Source organism: Corvus kubaryi, unplaced genomic scaffold (genome assembly GCF_017639235.1).
Source record: "Corvus kubaryi isolate FWS band 111438036 unplaced genomic scaffold, C.kubaryi_AGA036_p1.0 split1-65, whole genome shotgun sequence".
In the NCBI taxonomy this organism is placed as follows: Eukaryota; Metazoa; Chordata; class Aves; order Passeriformes; family Corvidae; genus Corvus; species Corvus kubaryi.
This window is the reverse complement of record NW_024582080.1, coordinates 6,287,234-6,311,398: the sequence shown is the minus strand read 5'-3', so window position 1 is coordinate 6,311,398 and position 24,165 is coordinate 6,287,234. Positions and strand designations below refer to the sequence as shown.

The 24,165-nt window shown below is 35.8% G+C and overlaps 1 protein-coding gene across 4 annotated transcripts in view; it reads left to right on the top strand.

Annotated features, from left to right (window-relative positions):
* PDS5B (PDS5 cohesin associated factor B) overlaps positions 1-24,165 on the top strand; it is a 101,267-nt gene that overhangs the window by 41,683 nt on the left and 35,419 nt on the right. For all 4 annotated transcript variants that reach the window (XM_042014082.1, XM_042014080.1, XM_042014081.1 and 1 more), the window contains exons 9-21: positions 4,979-5,094; positions 6,770-6,864; positions 9,165-9,310; positions 10,188-10,339; positions 12,044-12,157; positions 13,681-13,762; positions 17,465-17,513; positions 18,931-19,070; positions 19,146-19,261; positions 20,214-20,319; positions 21,983-22,143; positions 22,767-22,890; positions 23,658-23,816. In XM_042014082.1, coding sequence (XP_041870016.1) covers positions 4,979-5,094; positions 6,770-6,864; positions 9,165-9,310; positions 10,188-10,339; positions 12,044-12,157; positions 13,681-13,762; positions 17,465-17,513; positions 18,931-19,070; positions 19,146-19,261; positions 20,214-20,319; positions 21,983-22,143; positions 22,767-22,890; positions 23,658-23,816 — 1,560 coding nt within the window. The remainder of the gene's footprint in view (positions 1-4,978; positions 5,095-6,769; positions 6,865-9,164; positions 9,311-10,187; positions 10,340-12,043; positions 12,158-13,680; positions 13,763-17,464; positions 17,514-18,930; positions 19,071-19,145; positions 19,262-20,213; positions 20,320-21,982; positions 22,144-22,766; positions 22,891-23,657; positions 23,817-24,165) is intronic.

Below are 24,165 nucleotides of genomic sequence, written 5' to 3'. Positions count from 1 at the left end.
TTATGCTATGAAATTATCTGATATGGCTCTTGAATCCACAGTTGTGATAATAGAAGGCAAATACTAGAGGCAAACACTCAAGTAATGCTTATGAGGTAGTGGGACAGTTAGTGTATTCTAAGATGTCATATTGCTGCTTTGCTGCTAAGATTTGTATTATTCCTTAGCAGATGATCATAGAATACCACGTTGAAAGGGACCTCAAGGATGATGTAGATAAAATTTTCTTGGCAAAAGCAAAGTCTAGACAAAATGGCCCAGCACTCTGTCTAGCTGGATCTTAAAATGTCCTATATCAGGGAATCTACTGTTTCCCTGGGGAGATTATTCCAATGGCTGATTGACCTCATGGTGAAAAACTTTCCTCTTGTGTCCAGTGTTGAAGAAAAGCTGTGATTGTCTGAACAACTGAGTTGTGGAGATGTGCCAGAATGATCTCATTTTGCATGCATTGAACACACGGAATGGGTCATTTTATCTGTGCTTTACAAAGACAAATTGAATAATTTTCTCTGTGTTCTTGAAAATGTACATTTCTGTTTAGTTGGCTTCAAAAGCAGTAAGTGATAACAAATTTTGGCCAGGTGAAGTACACTTGTGGTAGACTTACCTGAGCAAGACATCAAGTGTTCTGGCTCACTTGAAAGCTGAGGTGCAGGCTTGGTTTCAGGTGTAAAATTGGCAAGTTCTGCATGAAATTGAATGGATTCCTCCTGGTATCAGCAGTGTTAACTCTAGTTGCATATTCTGTACATGAAACAGAATTTCTGTGTAATGCCTTATTTCTTTGCTTCTAAACATTTAGCCTCGAGAAAGACGCTCGAGGGAGACCCTATCACTGTACAACAACCTGAAAGGAGGATGTAGGAAATGGGGGGGGTCGGTCTCTTCTCCCAGGTTAATAAGTGACTGGACCAGAGAAAATGACCTCGAGTTGCACCTGGGGAAGCTTAGATTTGATATTAGTCAAAAATTCTTCACTTAAAGGGTTGTCAGGAATTGGAACAGGCTTCTTAGGAAGTGGTGGAATCACCATCTCTGGAAGTTTGGAGAAGGCAAGTGGATGTAATAGTTTCTTTGTAAACATGGTGGTGCTTGATTAATGGTTGGGCTCAAGAATCTTAAAGATTTTATTTTTCCAACCTTTACGACTCTGTGATCCTATGGTTTTGTGGCATGTTTTGAAAATGAAGTGATGATGATTTTCCCCTAACCACCAAGTAAGCTTCACTGAGCCATCTCCACTGCCTTCCAGTTGACTGGGCTGCCTTGTTCCCAGTCTCTGTGGCTGATGGGTGTTTGAGGATGTAAACAAACATCTTTGAGTTTGTGACTCGTTGCCTGAGGGGATCCAAATCTCTTGCTCTCCATCTGCATGACATTTTTTGCACTCTTTCTGTCAGGAAGCCTCCTGGTTTATCTTCATGGGTTTAGGGTTGTAGACTGTCTCTCTGAGTGGGGGTAAAATCCACAGGCTTTCCCATCAGAGACCAAATAAGTTTTTGACCATGTGTAGAGGGGTTAAAAGACTCTTAGTATGAAACTTGTGAGAGAGTTTAGGTGCCTCAGTAATACTGTTGAACCTACTTACTATTTGGGATGTAAACGATGTGGCCACCTAGTGTTCAAGCACCTTGCCATTTTGGTACAACAGTGAAGACACAGGTAAAGGCTTTCTCCCTGTGCCACTCCCCCTTCTCCCCCCAAGTAGGGCAGAAGTTTGAAAGGGGACACAGGCTCAGCAACAAAAGGTCAGGGAAAGGAGGAGGAAAGGATTATGTTTGTGTTCATGCTGTTTGTCTTCCCAAGTGTGCACTTTGCGAGTGGAGACCCTGCTTTCCAGCAGGTGCCGGGACATCTCCCTGCCGATGGCAGGTAGTGAATGAAATCCTCTTTTTGCTCTGCTTGCCTACACAGCTTTTTCTTTACCTATTAAACTCTTGTTATCTTGATCTGTGGGCCTTTTAACTTCCCTTCTCTTCTCTTCCCTTCCCTTGCTCTCTGTGTTGGAGAGGAGAGTGAGAGAGGGGCTGGGTGAGTGTTTGGCTTTTGGCTGGGATCAACCTGCCACACCTCTGTAGATTTATGTAAAGAAAAAGCTCCTGTGTTCTCAGGTGGCAGAACTCTGTTGTTAAGCTCTGTGAGAGGTATGTGAAATCATGGTTGCTTCTTACTAGTAATTTGGTTTTTTGCCTGATTTTGCAAAGGAGCCTGGGGAATTAACAGGAGAATGAGCACTGATATTCATTTAACTTAACCTGTTCTGTGAGGGTCAGTAATTTGTGCCTGATCTTGGCATTTTAAGGTGCCGAGTTTAGAGATCCAGTACTGAAGCATTATGGGTTCAGGAAGGAGCTAACTATTATTGTATAGGTCAGCTTGTAGAAGAAACTGCAGAAAAGGAAATTTTTTCAAATTTCATATTTGAATTTTAGAAATTTCTGTTGCAGACAGCAAATAACATTTTAATGTTCAGGAGAATGGAAGGCTCATCAATAGACTGTTTTGGAAATAATTGTCATGGGATTTGGGCTTTTATTTTACTGTCTTACTAAACCAAGAGGATGTAATGAATAAAATCAATAAAAGGTTGACTTCTTATTTTGGAGCTGCCTTTCTTCCTGGATATGGGAATTAAAATTTTCAAAAGTTTTGGGTTATGTGTCCACTTCTTATTCCCAAATGTCCACAGATCCTGAGTGCTGCCTATTCTTTTGGACTCAGCAGTGGTAACAATCTGACTGGCTTCAGCTGCTGTAACTGACAGACTCAAATGTCTAGGCCAAGGAGCAGCTTTGGCTGTGTGCTGGGAGCATGTATGGGGAACTGAAAATATCCATGTTCAGTGTCAATTTGTATTAACAAGTCATGATAGAGCACTATTAGAGTGCTGAATTTCCCTAAGAGGTGAAGGGTGTGACTCTTCAAGTACACAATGTCTCATAGAATGGAGAAAGATAAAGATTTTTTCAGAGTTTGAGACCCTTTTTTTTTCACCCTCGGAAAAAGAGTGGAGACTAAAGTAGAATAAAGGAGAGAGACTGTAGCAGCAGTGCATTCATTCAATAAGAAGTACAGGTTTATTTTTGTTACCCCTAGGAGTGTATATAACCGTGTTTCAAGGAAGCCAACATCAGGGCACAAAATTTAGAAAGGACCAAATGATTATACGCCAAGGCCCATAATCACAAATATTTGTTGTTTTTATGACAGGACTAGAAACACAAGTAGGTTCTCTTATATTTGGATTAGTGGCTGATACAGCAAAAGCTTCTTCTGCAACTAATTCATTAAGGATATTTTAGGGTTTTGTTGTTTTGTGGGTTTGTTTTCTTTTGTTTGGTTGTCTTTTTCCCCTCTATATTTCTGGCTTATAATTAAGTAGTTGAATGTTTAGTGTGCTCCCAGCTCTTCCACCCAGCTCCTTCCTTCTACCTTCTGGAGTGTCTTGCTCTGAGTTTGTGTTGGTTATCTAAAACAATTCAGAGATGCTTAATATTTTTAATGTTTTGTTTGTTTAAGCAGGAGTGGATAGGACATGAATCATGGAGGTTGGACTAACGTAGGCAAAAAAAAAAATTAGAAGTTCTTAACCATGGCCCACAGAATAAGAATTTGCAGTATAATGGGCTGAAACTCATTAAGAAAAAACAATATCATTTATTGCAGATTAAGAGGAGGTGGTTGTAGAATGCTTTCAGTAATGTCAATTTGAATGTTAATTGGAAAAAATAGTCAAATGCAAAAAAATATTAATGATTTGCTGTTAATGCTTCAAATACTTAAGTGTATTCAAGAGAATGAGTCTTTTGTAATGTTATATATCACTGTTAGAAATTAATTCAGCCTTATTTTTCTTGCTCTGTTACTGTAATGATTTTACAAATGCTTTTACTGTTCTTAGGATTCTGAATTAAAAAGACTTGCTGGCAAACATTTCAGCCCTTTTATGGTATTGAGTCAGGAGAAATAGTTTGTCTCAAACTGTGGTGTTGTATAAAAGAACTCTGACAGCTATTGTGCTCTTATTTCTTGTTCACATTCAAAAGGTGATGCTGAACTTATAAGAATTCAAAGATGCTAGAAAAAAGCAGTATTTTGCACAGTTCTTATCTTTTACCAGAAAGCAACCTGGTAATAATAAGGGATTAATAATATCTAATTAATATAAATTAATTTTAGCTACTCCCTTGTCAAGGAATTCTTGCAACCGATTGGGTTTTCTCCCTTTTCTTTAATAAGCAAAGGAAAAAAATTGGTGAACAGTAAGTACATGCTAATATGGTAGCATACATTTCCGAAGTATGTATGAAGGTTCACATACTGTGTGTTGTATTAAAGAATGTAATGCAAAACAGTGATAAAACAAGGCCTTCTCCAGTACATTTTCACTATCATTGTTAGGGCTAATATTAAATATAAATGGAAGACTATCTGTTGTATCTCAGCAGTTTTGAATACAGGACCACATCCTGTGGAACTCAGATCTTGGGTACTTAATCTGATGTTCTCTAGAAACTTGTATCCTGGAAACTGTTATTTTTAACTAAATATTTTTAATTAAGCAATTAAGCACTGTTCTATAGAACTGTAAACCTTTATGTGCAGAAAAGCATAGACTGACTTTTGTAAGTTTTGTGTTGTGTCTGAATTTGTACAGACACATATCAGATTTCCTAACAATCAGTAACCTTTAAGTAAGTGTTAAAAATAGATATTTTTCACCAGGCTTTGGTCACAACATTTTTTGTCTCTACCTTGTTTTTTGTTTTCTCTCTCTTTATTTTGTTTTCTCAAAAAAATAGTGAAGGGTTTTTGTCTTGAGATAGACGTTTGTATACACGAGAAGTCTACTGATCTGTATTGTGATATTTCTAGAAATATGTAAGTGTATCAGTGGAAAAACTGCACAAAACAGAACTCTGTTTTTTGGGGTAGTTTTCCTTTTAAATTTTAAAATAATCTGTTCATTTTCCAGAGCAATGACAATGAAGAACGTCTGCAGGTTGTAAAACTTCTAGCAAAAATGTTTGGGGCGAAGGATTCGGAGTTGGCATCTCAAAACAAACCACTTTGGCAGTGCTACCTGGGGAGGTATATTCTGGTTTAGTTCCCTGTCTAGGGAGGAAAAACGTTTAGTGAAGTAAAATTCAGCTGGTTTGTTTTTTTTTTTTAAAGTGACACAGCTAAGCGTGAATTCCTTCCTGCTGCTTTATCTGAAATCTGACAGATCATGTGAAAGCAATTTAAAATGTATCTTCCACATCTGTCACTCTGCAGAATGAACATTTACGAATCATCTCCTTAAAGTTCATTTTTTTCAACTAGCTTTATTGCCATTGTCAAGAAAAACGAATACTTTATTGTAATTTCTTCACAAGTGAAGCTGTTTGATGATGGATAATTCTAAAATGGCATCAAATGACATTTTCAGTATCAGGTGATATTAGAACTGCTTTTGAGGCTTTTATGTACAGTCTTTGTGTATGAGTTTCAATTTTTTTTATGGTAGGAGTACCTTAAAAGTATATAGTATTCACAATACTGCAAACATACTTTTGTTTTTGAAATATTCTGCCAGTTTGAGATAGAAAATATAGCTGAAGCTTGTAGTCAGGAGAAACTTAAATTAGGCTACTATGAAGAAAATATTTTTGATTTGAGTAAAAGAGGATAAATTCTTGAATTTATTACAAATGCCATAGTTTATAATGTAGCATTCAATCATATCAAAATCAGAGTCCTCAAGGAAATGCTACTTTTAAGAGTGCAAGAAACTTAGTTGAAGCAAGGTATTTTGCTTGAAAGTGTATAACTATTTAAAACATGGAATGTCATCAAAAAATACCACATCTAATTGGGCACAGAGGAAAAGGCTTCATTGTCTTACAATGTGATTATGTGCAGTTTATTTACAGTAACTGTTTTCGACTGGTTATGAATCACATTTATGCATTTACTACTTCTGAAGATTTTCACTAAGTTATAATAGCTGTGTTATCGAAGGAGGCATTCTTAAAAATCTCTTGACCTGGCTTTTACTAAAACAGTTATTCCTTAAAATCTATTTTTTTGATAAATAAGCATTTTGACAGCAACGGTCTTCTAAAATTACATTTTTAATTTATTTCAAACCAAGTGTTTTGAGGATAGCTTGAAAATGCATTTAATTTTGAAAGTGTTGTCTGTAAATAATTAAATCAACAGTTTTGTTATAAAATTGCGTACATGAAAATTAACAATGAGAAAATACTAGTTTTCAAACATCTAATTTAATTCAGTCTTTCAAAAGGAAATCTTATTCTGTGATCCATCTCAAAAGAAATGTGTAGTAGACTAGATGTGCATGTTTGTTATCTGTCATACAGTATAATGAGGGAATGAATGTCACAGTCATAAAAATTTGAGTTTCTGATACATGGTTCATGGTTAATTATGGGTAACATTACAGAAAAGGAATTAAAATGTATCACACATCTTTCTAATAAATAGTTTTTTTTGTCTGTCTGGGAGTTTTTAAGGTGTACCTGGAGAAGGTATTTCTTTTCATGTTCAGAACATGAATTAATAAATGAGTATGAGAATTTTTTCTTGAGCTAAAGACAGTCTACTTAATACTGTGAAATTAGAGATGCTGTATGCACGTAACCATACATGGGAAGCATAAAAAATACTTTCAGAAGTATTTGATATTGTGTAGAAGTGAACATATTGCTTTGATTGAAGTGGAATTTTTGTTGTTGTAATGTATTTTCTTGTTTGTAACTAGGTTTAATGATATCCACGTACCTATTCGCCTTGAGTGTGTCAAATTTGCAAGTCACTGCCTTATGAACCATCCTGACCTGGCAAAGGACTTAACAGGTATCAGTTTTATTATAACATTAAAATACCACTTAAAGTCTCCTGGAGAAGTCAAGAAGGCCAGTTGTAATCCGAAGTAATGCTGTCGGATGTTGTGGAGGACCTAACTGATGTTGGAGTTCTAAGCCAAAGTCCCTGCCTTCAGTGTTGCTTCTCAGGCTGAGGGGACTGTATGCTAAGAATGCCTTAACCAGAGATCTCTCTCTCTCCCTCTCATACCGTAGTTACATTCCCAACTCCTGCTGAAATTAAGCACCATGGGATCAGGTAAAGCAGTCTGCCTAACCTGATGGTCCTGGCATTTATTAATTAGGGTGCAGAGGGGAGACTTAAGTTCCACAAAGCTGGAATGTTTAAGTCTTATACAGCCACTGTCTAAAACATGAAAACAGTCCTCAGAGCTGTGACCACAGCTTCACAATTCCACCTCCTTCAGATCAAACACAGCCTGTAATTCAAGACCTCTGTAGGAAGTAGGCAACTGGCATCAATGGAAGCATTTAGTATTTGCTGCTCCTCGTGTCATAATAAAAAAAAAGTGTAATTAATGAGAATTGGTTGATTTGCTCTGGAGACTGTATCTTCCCCTGGTCAATAAACTACTTGTAGTTTTTTTGAGGCAATATCCTTGTCTAGTTGGTCTAAGGAGGGAGTTTAAAGGACTGTAAAGTGCATGGGATTGCTCTCCTGCTTGCTGAGCATTTGTCAAATTGGACACAAATAGAGACAAGCTGGAGTCATCCTGTAGTTGCAGTGTTATCCAGAGATTAGCTCAGTTGGCTGACGCATGGAACCACCATGGTTGTAGGTTTGATCCCCATATGGGCCATTCACTTAAGGGTTGGACTTGATGATCCTTGTGGGTCCCTTCCAACTCAGAATATTCTGTGATTCTGTATTGTTAAGTCAGCTTAAAAAACCCAAAAGGTTCTGGGTCCTTCCTTAATGGAATGGTAAAAATATTTTCCCTTTTGATTATCAGAATTATATTTTCAATATTTCTTTTTCTTTTTTTCACACTGCAGAAAGACTTTGTGCCCCCTCTAATGGTATCCTCTGGGAAATGTAATTTTGCTTGCCCCTCCTCTCTCTCCCCACAGTGCTTATCAAAGTCAAATTGTTGAAAAATTTCTCTGGCTCACTGGTATTGGACATCAGAATTGTTTTGTGCAATGGCAGTATTTTTCATTTTTTTTTAGTTTATATTCCTGTGAAACAATAGGTTTTTTTAAAAAGGCTTATTTGGATTTAAAATTTCATAACCTCCATAACTGCAAAGTATTATTTTGGAGTGTGTTCTTTTGACACTTGGGCTGATTACCATTAATGCCAGTGTTTCAGATGAGACTTGAAAATTCTCACTGGTCATTGAACAGTGATAAGAGAACAGTAACCTCTGGTTATTTCATCCAGAGTAAAGTGTGAATTTACAAAGTTTCCTGAAGTCCTCAGTGTTGCACTGATATATGCCGTGTACTGCAATCTTAACTTCTGTGTGCCTGTTCCTACCCTTTTGTGCTTTTAAAATAACCTCAAATACAGCTAAAAAGATAAATGAGCTTTGCCATTTTATTTGCCAGCTTTCTAAAATGACAATAGGTAGCTAACAAATTTGACGCCTAAAAGCAGAAGTTTTAGTGTTGATAGTGTAAGATTAGTGGTATTAGCAAATAAGTAGCAGTGTGCCCAAATAATCTAGAAAAACTGTTTTAAGTTGGATAAACTAGGATGTGTCTAAGTAAGCTTTATAGTTGGAAGTATCTCTTGATTTGTCCCTGCTCACAATGCTTATGTGGCTTATACTGTCAAGTATTCCTAGAGCAGGTGAACTAGATTCCTTGTGGATAATAAGGAAATTGTGAGTGGCAGTGCAACTAATGTGCTCTAGGAGCCAAAAGGGATGGAATCTGCAGGAAGAAAGTAGCCTCTAGCCTGACGTAAGAGCTTAAAATATATATAATGTAGTTAGCAAGTTCTCAAGCAGTGTCTTATTCTGCTCTACAGATCCAGTCCTGCTTGGCTATAATAGTTGCAAATGTATACATAGTGTAACTACTATAAGAAAGAATTAAAAAAAAAAAAAAAGTAACCACATAATTCTTGTTTCAATAATGCCAGTAATATAAGTATTTGGTATTCTAAGCAAATACAAAGTTTTACTGACATTCCCGTTAGTCTTGGAGCATACTGTTTGTTTCTTGATGCTGATGTTTCAAACAGAAGAAAATAATTTTTCCGTTTCTGTCTAGTGAGGAAAGTAGCTAAAGTTGTATACTTACACTTACTCATTTTTCCCTCAGAATATCTGAAAGTAAGGTCACATGATCCTGAAGAGGCCATACGGCATGATGTTATAGTATCCATAGTTACTGCTGCTAAAAAAGATCTTTTGCTTGTCAATGATCACCTGCTTAATTTCGTCAGAGAAAGGACACTGGACAAGCGGGTAAGACATAATTAGCATTAATAAGGGCTGTGTGTCACACTTCTAAACTACTAGTCAGCTTTCTTAAAATCAGCACTTCTAAAAATGCTATACTGATTTTAAAATTACAAATGAAAACCAATCTATTTAGTGAGGTAGTTTCTTTCCATGACTATAATGCTACATTTTTCATTGTGCTGTGTTTTATTTAAGGTGATATGATTTAAATAATTAAATTGGCTGCAGCACAACAATGTTGTTCCAGTTGTCCAGTTCTAGTAAAACTTCTAAGTCAAAGAGGACCCTTGTAAAAAATTCTAGCATTTTTCTTAAAAAATTTTTCAAGCAGGTTTCAGAATGTACTATATTTAATTGTAGGTTACCTGCTTTTAATTAGATCATTGAAAGACTGCAAATCAGTGTAATAGCTTTCAAATTTGAATAGTCTTGAATGTTAGTTTAGCTCTATTGCATTATTTGGTAAAATTTATGAGGTTTCCTGTCTCTTTTAAAGCATAGTAAACCAGTTTGTTGATGGCAAACTTCTAAAATTAACGCCTACTGTGTTTTTTTTTATTTGGTGACATGCTTTTCCTTGTTGCAGCCATAACACAATCGCAGATACAGTGTGAGAAAGGATGTTGGCTAAATCTGTAATAATTCTAAATGCAAGAGGTATACTTAAATGGTAGTTACTGGTGTTGAAAGGTTTAGTGTAACAGATATGATGCAACATATGTCCTAATGAGAAACTGTTGCACTTAGGACTCAATTTAACTTTTTTGCCACTTAAATTATGTTATTTTGATGTTGAATATGAAATACCTACCAAATTCTGCAGTCTTTTCAAACTTTGAGTTTTGAACTGCTAAACTGGCTGCTATTTCTTTTTCTCAAGTGGAGAGTGAGGAAGGAAGCTATGATGGGACTTGCACAGATATACAAGAAATATTCACTGCAATCAGAAGCAGGAAAAGAAGCTGCAAAACAGATATCATGGATCAAAGATAAGCTTCTGCACATATATTATCAAAACAGTATTGATGACCGGTAAGCTAGTTGTAAAAGCTGGGTGATTCAGAGGCTAAGTGTTGTAACTTGTTAGAAAGATTTGTTTTTCCTTTGTGCTCCAGTGCTGATGAGAAGGAGGAATCTTGATAATCCTGTACATTTTGATTCAGTGCATAATCTTAAATATAGCTGTAGCCAAATGTTGTCCTGTGTTGTTTTCTTCTACTTTATTTATAATTTCTTATTTTAAGGCCCAGAGTGGTTCCAAAGGGTGAGATACATTGGAATATTTCAAAAGTTTTGGCTGTACTTTGCCACTGCTTCTGTAAAGGGGATTTTTGTTTAAATTTCAGTAACTTGTTGATTTTTATGTTAAAATTTAGTAAGTGAATTTGCTTAAATGATGTTGATTTAGATTTGTGTGTTGTTTCTCTATGTTTTAAAGATAGGACGTGTAGTGATAATGGGCAAGCCATCTTACTCTGCAGAGAATTAGATTTCTGTAGTACAGTAGTTGTGAATTAGAACTGTGTCCTGGATTTGTGGTGAAAGCAGTGCCTCTGTCATACTTTGTAGCCTTGTATATGGTTGTTGGTATTGAAAAAGAGATGGTTGCACATGGGGAACTAGTTTGGGAACAAGTCTGCCTTGACTAATCAAGGTCATCATGTTGGCTTTGGAAATGAGCCTTCACAGCATGTTGAGATATAAATGGCATTGCAAACCTGTACAAGTCTTTTCAAAAATTCAAAACCTCAAAAAGTTTTCGTCAAAACAAGTAGTTATTTCATGGTACCCTGGAAGTGGACTGTCTGGATCTTTAGATCCAGTGTTACCCACTGATATTTTTCTTAAACTTTTTAAACTAGCTGGGTTTGGGTTTTGATCACCTGCTCCAACTGTGCACAAAGAATTTTTTTTTTGTCTTCCAGCATAAACATACATGATTTTTTTTTTACCTATTTGCTCCATTCTTTAATACTGATCACAGTACAACATATCCTTGATTTCCCTTTTTTTTTTTGTTTTGGTTTGGTTTGGTTTTGGTTTTTTTTCCCCTCAATCTTTTCTAGGTAACTGTCAGGCCCAAACCTCTCTCTTCTCCCGTTTCCAAATAAGGAGCTTCACGTTACACAGAAGCTTTTAATAATTCCCTTGGGAATATACCTGCATTTTTATTGAGGAAGCAAAAACATGGGTTAGACTCCGCCCGTGGGGAAGGGGCCAGGGAAGGGTGGAAGGAAGTCAGCTCCTTCTAATTAGTATCTGAATTCTCCTTCTGGGCTTCATGACATTGTGTGATATAATCAACATGATATCTCTTTTTTTATAAGTATTATTATTAGTAGTATTATTTTAAGCCAATTAATTTGGGTCAGTTCATGAATTTACCCCAATACTGACTCGTAGTGAAATTAAATGATAACATTTTATTGGGTTGATAATTAATATCTTTCTCCAAAATTGTTTGGTTTCTTCTAGATTAATACATCTGATTTTGATAATGTTATCTGTTAAATCTCGTACTGCCAGCATTAGCATTGCATTTTCTATAATGACCAATTTCTGTTTAATTTATGTTGAGTTATGTCAATTAACTTGACCTTTAGGTTTTTGAATATCCCCATCTTTTTATACAACAACTGATGTCTAGATAGGTCTGAGAATTTTTGAATTGATGTTTCAACAATTCCAGGCCATATTCCTCCTGCACAGTTTAAGTTTCTTAATCCTGTCTTTCAGGTTGCTTGTTGAACGCATTTTTGCTCAGTACATGGTCCCTCATAACCTGGAAACAAATGAACGAATGAAGTGTTTGTATTATCTTTATGCAACACTGGATTCAAATGCTGTGAAGTATGTACTGCTTTTTACTACTTGCAAAATAATTTTTAATACAAATATTATTGTAAATTAGTACTGAATTGTTATGAGTAGCCTAAGTCAGTGGACAGAAATAGTTTATAAACTATTAGAAAACAGAACTAGAAATAGCATCTATTTTTCAAGTGAGATTTTGAAAAAAACATTAGCTCGTAGGGTGTTTTCTAACAAAATGCAGTACATTTCAACCATACACAGCTAAAAAATGTAGTGTCAAAGATCTGGAAAGAAGCTTGAGTGCATGTCAGTCTTTTTATGTCTACGAAGAGATAACATAGATATGCTAGATCAGCCGTAAATATTATCTGACAACTTCTCAATTAATATACTACTTGTTGCAGCAGCCAAGATGACTTAAGAATGAGAAGAAATTACTTGTCTTTCCTCCTTCAGTATGCATTTTAATTATTATTAGATTAGGTGCCTTCTCCACCTTAAAATAGGTACGTGCATGTGAATTTGACTAATAACAGTTAAACTGCTGTGATGTTCACAAATGGATTCATTTTAGATAGTTTTACTTTGTTTTTCATGTAGTAGTACTGAGTCACTTGAAAATCAAATATAGGGGTTTTCTTTCCCTTGAAAGAGACTAGAAAAGGCTTTATATGAGAAAGAATGCCTTAAAAGATCCCAAAGCCTTCCAGTACTGCAAAAACTGATATTTAAATCCCCTGAATTTCTTGTATTGCCTGTCCAAAGATATAAAAACTTTAATAAACTAAAATTATGAATAGTATATTAAAAATAAAAAGTTACTGTTCTAGTGATCTTTAGTGTAGACTAAATGAAAATGCAGAATGGATGCTTTTCAGTACTTGTTATTTCAGGCAACAAGTAACTTCTGAATTCTCTAGTTTTTGTATGCAGCAGTACTCATTTTAAAGACGTAGACTTGTTCAGTTATTTATATAGATTGATTTTTTAACTTGTGGATTCTGTAAGTTTTTTAAATGCAGCTGTGACCTTTATTTATATGACTTACTGTTCCTGGAAAGTGTGCTAATTTTCTATTTTGTTGAGCATCTTTCATGCATGTCTTATAAACTTAATCATGTCCACTTCTCGCAATTTATTCATCTAGTAGCTGCTTCCTGTCTGCAAGAAAAACATTGTTTTGGTGATAAAAATCTTAAACATCTGCTTTAACCTACTTCTTGGAATGTTTTTAGAAGAGTGATTTCAGGCTTGTACAAATGAGTTCTTAATGGAGCAGAGATTAGTTACTTCCTCCTTCTTTGAAAGGCAGTATACATGAGCATCTGAAATGAAACTTGCTTCAAAATCTCACTTTATTCCAGTCTAATATGACCAAGTAAATTTTCCATATTATCCTACTAGGAAACATTTAGCCTTTGCTCACACAGCAGTGAAAGTTCAGATGATAAGTACATTTCTGAGTCTGAAATTGAAAAGACTGTAACGACTCATTTTGGACAGTTGTGTTCATTGAGTAGATAATTTTGACAGGTCTTTTAATTGTTTTCTATTTTTAGAGCATTGAATGAAATGTGGAAATGTCAAAATCTGCTACGACATCAAGTAAAGGATTTGGTTGACCTGATAAAACAACCCAAAGTGAGTTCAACTTATCTTTATTCTTCAAGTTTTAGTTAATGTACTCCTTTTTAATTCCATTTGTTTGGCTATCTCAAGCTTATTTTTAATAGCAGACTGAAAATGTTGTGAAAGTTAACTGATACTCCATTAGACCATATTTGCTGTAGGAAATGTGTATAGATTTTGTTTGTGAAATCGAAGAGGAAAAGGGGTATTACAGAAATTTCTTAAATGTTTTGCCAGTCATTTAATACTAAAATATTTTCTGTGCAAGTTTGTGTTAAGTCTTGCCAGGACTGTTCTGGCTCTTGAAATGGTAAAACCAGCATATTATTTTTGACTGCCAAATCAAGTAATTAAGAACAAGTACCTATATACTCCTAACTTGTTATTTTGTGTGATTAGTAATTTTGAAGAAATTGGAATACTTTTGTCCCAACAGGTTACTTGTTTCTCTTCCCTCTCAGAAATTTCTTAAAGATTGTATTGGAGATACTAGACACAATTTAATTTTCTTGTTTTTGCTCAGAAGGGAAAAATGAAAATTTATTGACCATTTAGGATATTCTCATGAAGTGAATTTCAATTTGTTTTAGTTACATCTACGTTCATACTCATGTTTGGGGTAGGGAAATTATAAGACTCAATTCTTGATGTGGTTTGGAATATAATTAGAACTCGGCTTTAATGCTAGAAGTTTGATCTGGTGCTTTTTTAACAGAAATAATATAGAGTAGAAAGTGTTGCCACACTCAAATTCCAATGTGTCTGTGGGTGTGAATTTTCTTTTTGATCTGTGTATATAGTGGTACCAAGGTAAATTTAATGATTATCCATTTGCTGGAATTACCTGAACCAGGAAGAGTGGGTAGCTGTGTGGTTGGATTATCTAATGGATCTGCTTAGAAATGCTAGTCTTGCCAACAGAGAGAGACTGCACTGAAATTAATAATTTTCACTTAGTGCACTTGAAACATGCTGTAATGTATTAAATTCCAAGTGCAGTAAATGCTAGTACAGCAGTACTTCACTGTATTTTGGTGACTGTACTGAAATGCTTTTCATGTACTGTTTAATGTTCTTTGGTGTAGGCTAAATACATTTATGCATTTAATACCTGAGTTAGTTCCTTGGTATTTTCTGCTTTCAAATTGAAAGTGAAATTTCAACTTTTCCTTTTGTTTTCAGAGAGTTGTTAAAATTCTTTCTCAGTTGTAAAATACCAAATATGATATGGAATTTAACATGAAGGCTTTGATGCCAACATAAGCATTGCATTCAAGAGAGTGCATGCTTTTGACACGTTTGCATTTGTCCATCTGGATTTTATCCTATTTTTTGCTCTTAAGCATTTGAATGTTCTCTTGAATAACAAGACTACATGGGAGAATTTAGAGGGCTTGTGATAGTCTGAGGTGCCATTGCAGGCAGCAAAACAGTTTTGAGTTGGGGAATTGAATTTAATTTAGTATGTCAATTTACACAAAGTTTTACTTATTTATTCTGGTATTGAGAAGTAAAAGCAAACAAATGAACACTTTAAAAAACAGTGTTCAGCTTTCCTGTCAGACTCTTCTCTTCCCTGCTCTGCAGTCTCCAGGCTGTTCCCCATGCTCTGTCCCTTCGATGAGGTGATGGCAGCACAGGGGATGTGGGTCAGGGCGTAGTGGTTCTCTTCCTTCTGCTGCTTCTTGTTTCTTACCCAGTGCTTCAGCAGGAGTTTCGCCACTGGCCACAGCCCCTTTAGAGTCATACTTTTTCCAGTATCTCCCCTCTTATCTCTATCTCCTGCTTTCTCAGAAACACTGTAGGCTCCTCTGGTTGAAATTCTGATGTGTGGTGGGTTGGTTTGTTTGTTGCGGACCTGGCTGGAAGTGACTTTGACCGGCACGGGGCAGTCCTGACCTCTTCATACAGAGGTCACCCAGTGGCCTTCGTTACCCTAAAACTTGTTCATTATTCCCCGTGCAGATGCTTTGCTATTTTTACTATAACTTTTTGGTTTTGTGGTGATCTTGTATGGTTTTTTTGGGGGTGTCTTCAGTTGATAGTTAATACAATTAAATCATTGTGGTTGTGATAAGACTGCATTTTCATAACCATAGACTGGAGGGGCATACAGTCCAAGTGGTGATCTTGAGACAAATATCCATTAGCCATTCAGAGCTATGTAAACATAGTTTTCTTTCAGGAAACAAAACTGAAATTACCTAGTAATCTTTTAGAATATACTTTGTGTGCTTTTTTCACTTTGGTCTAGTTTATTCATTTAGTCATTATAGCTTAGTTGTTTTGTTCTCCTGTAGTTGTTGTACCTGTGCCAAGTGTAGGCATTCTGAGAGCTTTCAGAGATAAAGAGGAATAGGACAAGAAATAACGTACAAAAGTTGCCACAAAGGAACTTTGATTAGGTAGTAAGAAAAAAAATTGCTGTAAGGGTGATCAGATATGGGAACAGGTAACCCAGAGATGCTGTGAAATCTTCATCCTTGTAAATATTTAAAATGCAACTAGGAGTTTGCCTGAAGCAAAACCTGATCCTGCTTTGAGTAGGCAGTTCACCCGGGTGACCTTAAATTGTCACTGCCAACCTACATTATTCGGTAACTACAAATCTTTTGAACTTCCCAGTCTACCTTTCTGCCATTTACTGAAACTCTACAGTCATCTTCCTTTTTTCCTCTTCAGGGTCTCCTCAGACAAAGCACTATTGAGGAGGGTGGAAACATGTTAAGAAACTTTTTATTGCTTTTTATTGCTCCAACTTTTTATTTGTTCATAATTTCTCTTAAGACAGAAGGGACATCAAACTTGCCTTTAAGTCAAGTTACTTTTCTGAAGAGTGAAAGCATAAATCACAGCTGCTCTTGTTTTCTCCTTCAGCAGCATACACAGCTAAATAAAATACATAACCTTGCCTGTTCATATGTGGAAAAGTGGGTGAATGCTGTTTCATGTCTAGCAGAGTATAATCTTCATTTGCTGCAGATGGATGCATGATAATGTAGATCAAGTGCCACAGTAGATTTTCTAAAAAGAAATGTTTCTTAAACTTCTTCAATCTGTCATAATTCAATAGAGTTATAATACTGCAAGTTAATACTTCTGCCTCAGGTTATTTGGTGTTTGGCTGAATTAGTAGTTGTTTGCTCAATCTGTTTTAATGGGAGCTTTAGCCAGTACTTGAAGACTCAGCGAGTATTAAGAGACCAGAACAGTCAGGATGGAAGAAACTCCACAGTACAGTTTTTGTTTTTCTCGTGAGTCACAAGAGGTTTGAATATGGAAAGTCTGTATCTGTTGACATCATTACTTGAATCCTGTAAATGATACCTGATTTCTGTCTTTTATCATTTTTTTTTTGTCTGAATGTGTGAGTTCAGCTGTGACAGCTAAGAGCCCTAAAAATGATGGCATTCTTCTGAGACTACACACTACAGAAATAGCCCGTTCATGTTGTTCATAAGTTATATGGTAGATTGAAAAGTAATAAAAATATTTTACATAATCGATGCTGTAGGGATGATCTACTTTTTACTTCCTGTAAGTGTCTACATTGAATTTGCAGTGGTGGTTTTTGATTTCTAACACACTGATGTGTTAGGAGAATGGATGCTGACTTGTTGTTAATGCAGTCTGGAATCTTCCTCGTTGAATATTCAAATGGAAATAAATAATGTAAAATTTTTACTTAATCAATTTTTCTTTTGTGACTTGCAGACAGATGCCAGCAGTAAAGCTATATTCTCAAAAGTGATGGTTATAACAAGTAAGTCAGTAAAAGTATTTACAGTGTAAAAATTACAGTTGAACTATATTGCTTTCTTGCTTTAAAAATCATTTGGGGTAAGTTTATAAAAAGACATTTTGCAGCAGATAAAATTTAAAGCAAATCATTATAAAAGTGATGCTGCAATATGCTTTTAAGAATGAAGGCAACTCTAAGCAGAATTACCCTTACTGTATGAAGTTGTCAGTCATGAAGCTTATCACGTTATCAGCATTTTGGCTGCATTATGGGCTAATTCAAGGTCTGGATGATCTAGGGTGTTAATGTCTATTTTAGCAATTATTATAGAATATATATATTCATAGATATTAACTAAACTACTAAGCTATGTACTAACCTACCTGTCTTTTGAGGTTTTGGTATTGTAAATGTCTTTGGGTGAGTGCAAAAGAGTTTGGATTTCAGTAGCAAGGAAAGCACTTTGAAAACTGATGAAAGTCTGTGTAAGCTGACAAAGAAATACCCGCCAACCCGAAAGCAACACTTTCTGTTCCCCGGGCCCACCATGCCAGTAGCATTAAAACCAGTATGAAGAAAAACTTGCTTTACAATTCTGAAAATTTGTTTTCAAACCCACCTTTTTAAAAAAATGCCATCTGTGCTGGCAAAAGAATATACTACATACGACTATGCACATTTTTGGGAAAAAAAAAAAAAGTGGAGGAAAAAAGTGAACCTTGCTGCTTTGTTGGCCATGATCCCAATCCTTTTTTGATCAGTTTGTATTTTTTCTGATACTTTTAGTTCTGGGTTGCATTTAAAAAAAAAGTCAATACAGCAAAACAAATTGATAGTAGAACTTGTTTTGAAATAACTATCCTGTAGTCCTATACCACATTCTGTACCAGCTTTGCTTAACACTGGCTGCTCCAAAAATCTGGAGCATCTTAAATAGTAGACTAACCCTTTGCCAATAAATTGCCTTGCTATAATATAAAATGTAAATATAAAATGGGGAAGTAATTTAAGAAATGCATTTTAAATGTTTTAAGCTGTTGTAAAGCTTATGTTGACTTAAGGGATAATTTAGCAAAAATACCCATTTGATGTTTTTCACACTTGTTGCATTGGGTGATCTGTGTACGGAGTATATTTTGCTGTGGAATTTCAGCTTTGCAGTCTGAGGTCAGCTTCAGCTGTTAGTAGTATTATTAGCAAGAACAACTAGACTTGCTGAAAAACGAGTGTGAAGGGTGAGGAAAGCAAATAGCCTGGGGAGATTTGTAGAAATTTGTGTCCTCAGAGATAAGTCTGCACATTTTGAGGTGTTTTGTGGTTTGATTTTTTGTGCTTTTTCTTTTTGTTTGTTTCGTTTGGGTTTTTTGTGGTTTGTATGATGTTCCAAACTTGTGTAATTTACAACACATAAATCGTTATTTATTTTGGTTATTTAAAGGAAACCTTCCAGATCCAGGGAAAGCTCAAGATTTCATGAAAAAGTTCACACAAGTTCTAGAAGACGATGAAAAAATAAGAAGTCAGTTAGAAATGCTTGTTAGCCCAACATGTTCTTGCAAACAGGCTGAAGGATGTGTGGTAAGAATTGCTCTGAAAGCGTGAAAATTTTTGGAACAGAATTGATTAGAAGTTTAATTACAACTTATATTTCAGAGGGAAATAACAAAGAAGTTGGGCAATCCAAAGCAACCAACAAATCCTTTCCTGGAAATGATAAAATTTCTTCTTGAGAGAATTGCTCCTGTGCACATTGATACTGAATCCATCAGGTATTTTTGTGTGTGTGTATTGTCGGCCATAGATCACAGGGTTTGAAACTGGGATTTCTTATTTTGCCTTTAAGCACAAGCAGTAATGGGCTTGGTGGGTGTGGCTTAAGGCTTGGTGACCTGCAATGTTTTCTTCTGTTTCAGGTTGTATAGGGGTTTGTGTGTTCTTGCCCAGAATGTAGTCATAGAAATAATTGCGTTGTTATTCAGCATAGCTGCAATGACTGATCAGTAAAAGGATGTGTTGCTGATGGACAAAGTGTGGTTTGCAGCCAGCCGACTTACTTTAAAATAAATTTCTGTCCAGACTGTTCAGCTGAAACTTCCCACCCAGGATATTAGCTCATAGTGACATAAACAGCAATGTCACTGAGGAAGTAAAGACTATGGTGGAGAGGCAGCATGACTTAAAGGAGGAGTAAGCAAATGAAGTTGCGGGAGGGGGGAGAAAAAAATAATTGTTGAAATGATTATTTAACAGCAATAGTTGAAATAAGCCTGTCAAGAAGGAATATGCAGGAGATAGGTCTTGTAAATTTGTCATCAGCTCTCAGCAGAACTGTTAAATGGTTATTTTTTTTTGTCTTGGTTAGAGACTAAGGATTGTAAACAGTTAATTTTCCAGTGGGTTGTAACCTCACCTTAATTCTTATTGAATTTGTTGCTTGTAATGCTCAGATTGTTCTCTTATTTTGGTCATTCTTCCAGAGTAATTTGTATATAGTTCTTAATTCGTGATGGATAAATATTTTCAAATGCAATGCTTCATAAGCTTTGATTTGGGTAGGAGATGAGGGCAACCAGATTATGTATGTAGTTGACATACTTGTTTTATGATAAGCTTATGTTTTTAAAAAGTTGCTTTAATAAGATTTTGTCTTAAACTTGTGAAAACAATCATACATGGTGGAATTGGAGTAACTACAAGGCCATGTTTTGTTTTCCTCTTCAGTGCCCTTATCAAGCAAGTGAACAAGTCCATAGATGGAACAGCTGATGATGAAGATGAGGGTGTACCTACTGACCAGGCAATCAGAGCAGGTCTTGAATTGCTGAAGGCAAGTATAGTCCCGGTGGTCAGTGAGCATGGGAAACTTTGCAAACAACTTTGTTAAAATAAATCTTTAATTAGCACTTACTACTTTTAATCATAAGCATGTGGTGCCTACCTGGAAGAACCCGGTTTGGTTTCTTGTTCTTTATGCTCATCTTATGTGGCACATAAATAAAGTTATTTTTCAAATTATTTAGAAGCTTTTCTGGAAGCCACACGTAGTTGCTTGTGAGACAGTAGCAGCTGAGTTTTGATTATTAGAGCATGAATTCAGCTATTTGTAAATATAGTTGTGATACTTTTGGAACTGTACTTGTATATCAATACAGCACTGTGGTTCCTCTGTGTTCCATGTAAATGGGGTCTTACCTATTTCAGCTATGAGTAATCTTTGAGACTCAGCTAACATAGCAAACACCATCAAGTAGTCCAGCTAGGGGTTGACTTCAGAGGCCTAAAAATCTGAAGGACACCCATACTGAAGTTTTCAGGGTATTTTAGATCAGCTAAGGACTGGGTAGATGCTCCTGAAAGGGTGTGGCTCTTTATCCAGATATGCGCATTTAAGTAAAAGTTCAGATACCTAGTAGCACAAGAAATCTAAGTAAGAAAGAAAGAATCATGTTGTGAAGGACTATACTTGAATGAAGGCTTCCAAGTCAGTTCTTACATATTTGTATGAACTGGCATGACATATTTAAGAAGAGGAATAAGACTGCCCTGAAGAAAGCAGTCTATATGTACATCACGAGAATAATACAGAAAGGAGAAATATGGAAGTCCAGCATTGAGAATGCCATGCAGTGAAGTGGGGAGGAAGGTAACTTGGTTAAAATAGAGAACTGCATATGAAGAAGTTTCTATATTTTGAGGATTGTTTCTCTGACATGGGTCAGAATATTATGTGGAATGAGGCTAATAATCAACAGCCACTTAAAAATGAAGACCAAATTTCAGGGAGGATCAATTGAGGGTTTCTTTATTTCATTTTTTTTTTAACATGGGAGGACTGTCATACTTGAAAACAGCCAAGTCCAAGAGTCTGAAGGAGAGGTACAGAATCTGCTAAGCTGCTGTGGAAAGCTTGAGGGACTAGAGACCCTATTGGGTATGTCCGTGTTGCTATTTTAGAGATAGGAATTTCACTTCAGAGCAGAATCAGTTCTTCCCCTGAGGAAACAAACATGAAGTCTTGGAGGCACACAAGCTGGGTTCCTTTCAGAGGAACAAAATTGAGATGGGCTTCAGAAGCACATGTTGTGTTGCAGTGGCTAAAGTGGATTTAGTCAGTCTAAAAATACTCTGAAGTAAAACTCCTGAAACATGAATATTGCTTCCTTAGCTCAGTTGTGTTTCTCTTAAGACCCGCTCCTGCTGTAACCCAGTACTTGCTAATGTAGATGTAGCCACTGAGAAGTACATGTTCAGAATAATAGGAGTAGAAACTGAGACTGGGGAGATAAATTAAATCTAACCAGATCATGTGTAAGGACAGAGAACTTAGGAGGTACTAAGAAAAAGGAGAGAAATGTGTATCATGGGTCAAAACCAGTGTGAGAGTATTGTAAATATTCCAGTATGGCAGTGGAAAATGACTCTTGATGAAATGTCCTAGTATAAGTAGACATTTAAAAAATGTTAACATGACTTTCATCATATTTTGGCAGGTACTTTCGTTTACGCACCCTATCTCATTTCATTCAGCTGAAACTTTTGAATCTCTCCTCGCTTGCCTGAAAATGGATGATGAAAAAGTGGCAGAAGCTGCATTACAAATTTTCAAAAATACAGGAAGTAAAATTGAAGAAGACTTTCCTCACATACGATCGTAAGTGGTGCATCTTACTCTGAGCAGTGATCTTTACTGTATAGGATTTTGGAAGTTCTCACTCTTACTTTCATCTGCTGTAGCATTATCCTGCATTCTTTTGGAAGAAAGTATAACTTAATTCCAAAAAGAGATTTTGGAAGACTTTAAAATGTAGTGCTTTTTAAAGAATGGAAGTGAAATGAATATACCCAAAATAGTGACAGCTAGTATGTCACTGATTCCACTATAATTTATATTGTTGTCCTTCAGAATTACTTGTTCTTTCCTAAATTATATATATGCGCTGTGTAAAAACATTCTTTGCAATTTAATGGTGATATATAGGCAAAAATATTTCCAAAAGAACATTTAGTAACCTGTGCAGGTATAAATGCCTGTTTTACCACATGATATTTTATCAACAAAAACTAGGGGTTTTTTGCTTGCAAGTTATGTAAATAAAATTTTTTCTTCTTTTTTTGAAGAAGTTACCCAAACAAAAACAAATAGCACTTTTGCAGAAGTGTTGTGTTTTTTATATGTATATCTGTACTTTTTTGCTAGTTTGATGTTTTAGAAGATTTTCAATTTGTGCAAAGGTACTTATCTCGGTCTATTTGTTTTGTTACACAACTTTTCAGTGCTCTGCTTCCAGTGTTGCATCATAAAGCTAAAAAGGGACCCCCTCGTCAAGCCAAGTATGCTATTCACTGCATCCATGCAATATTTTCCAGCAAAGAAACTCAGTTTGCACAGATATTTGAGGTAACAGTAAATATTTAAGTTACGTTTTACCGCTCTTTTATACTGCGCATGTAAACTAAGGGATGTAGTTGTGAGTTGTAGCAGATTTAGAAAATATATTTTTCCCCTTTCCTTTTGTTCTTGTATGGTTTTGGGCTGAAGAATGGTAGTAGAGGTTGTTCTTGTATCTCATGATACATCATGTTTAGGGTTATATATTTTAAGAGGTGATGGAGTAAAACCAAGTGTTGGGCTATGTACCAGAACCATGCACTACTTATGGAAAGAGGAACCATACTCCTTACCCCTGTTGAAAATGGTCAAAAGTGTTTAAATGGTTGCAGAAATTATGGAAAACTGAATTGTGGTAAAGAGTAAATAAATACTATAGCTATAACTGCAAACATACTTTTTAATTAGTTCCCATCAACCTCTTATCTTGAAGGCTGAATCATAGTCCATTACTGGAATTGGTATCTTGAGATCTAGTTCTCCCACAAGAAAATAGGCTTTTTAATCCATTGTTTCCTAAATGGTCATGCTTGAGCTGTCACTTTTTGAACTCTACAGAGGTGATAAGTATTTTGTCAGTCATCTTGATGTTTCCTCTGACTTGAGGGAGACTTGTTGGGTTGGTGAATGTATCTTTAAATAGCCAGTAGTTCTTTTAAAATTGTATTTCTGAAATAGAAATAGGCATGGGCAACTTGGTACAAAGCTGTCATTCCCATCCTCTCAGTAAGACACAGATTATATCAGTAATACCTGAATTTGTTGCCTTTTTTTAGCCACTGCATAAAAGTCTGGATCCAAGCAATTTTGAGCACCTCATTACGCCGTTGGTTACTATTGGCCATATAGCCATGCTTGCACCTGACCAGTTTGCTGCCCCTTTGAAATCTTTGGTTGCTACTTTTATTGTTAAAGATTTGCTAATGAACGATAGGGTGAGTATTTTTAAAACCTTGTGTTATGAGTATGCTTTTCCTGTAGTATCATACTCAGCAAGTACTTGGGAAGATACTTGGCATGCTGGTTCTACTTTTTGTATGTGGTTGTCTTTTGATTTCCTCATGTAGTTCGGCTCCATTGAAAACCCATGGTACCAGAAAGGAGAGAGTTCTACTTATTTGGGAATCTTACAAAAGTGATGAGCTGCATAGCACAGCATTTGATCACTTGTGACTTGGCTTTGGTTAAAAAGGGGAAAATTGTTATGACTTCACTCTGTCTCTTATCTTGAGTGAGTTAGTTGTGGTTTTTAGGAAGTGTAATATATTTGAGATTAAAATACAC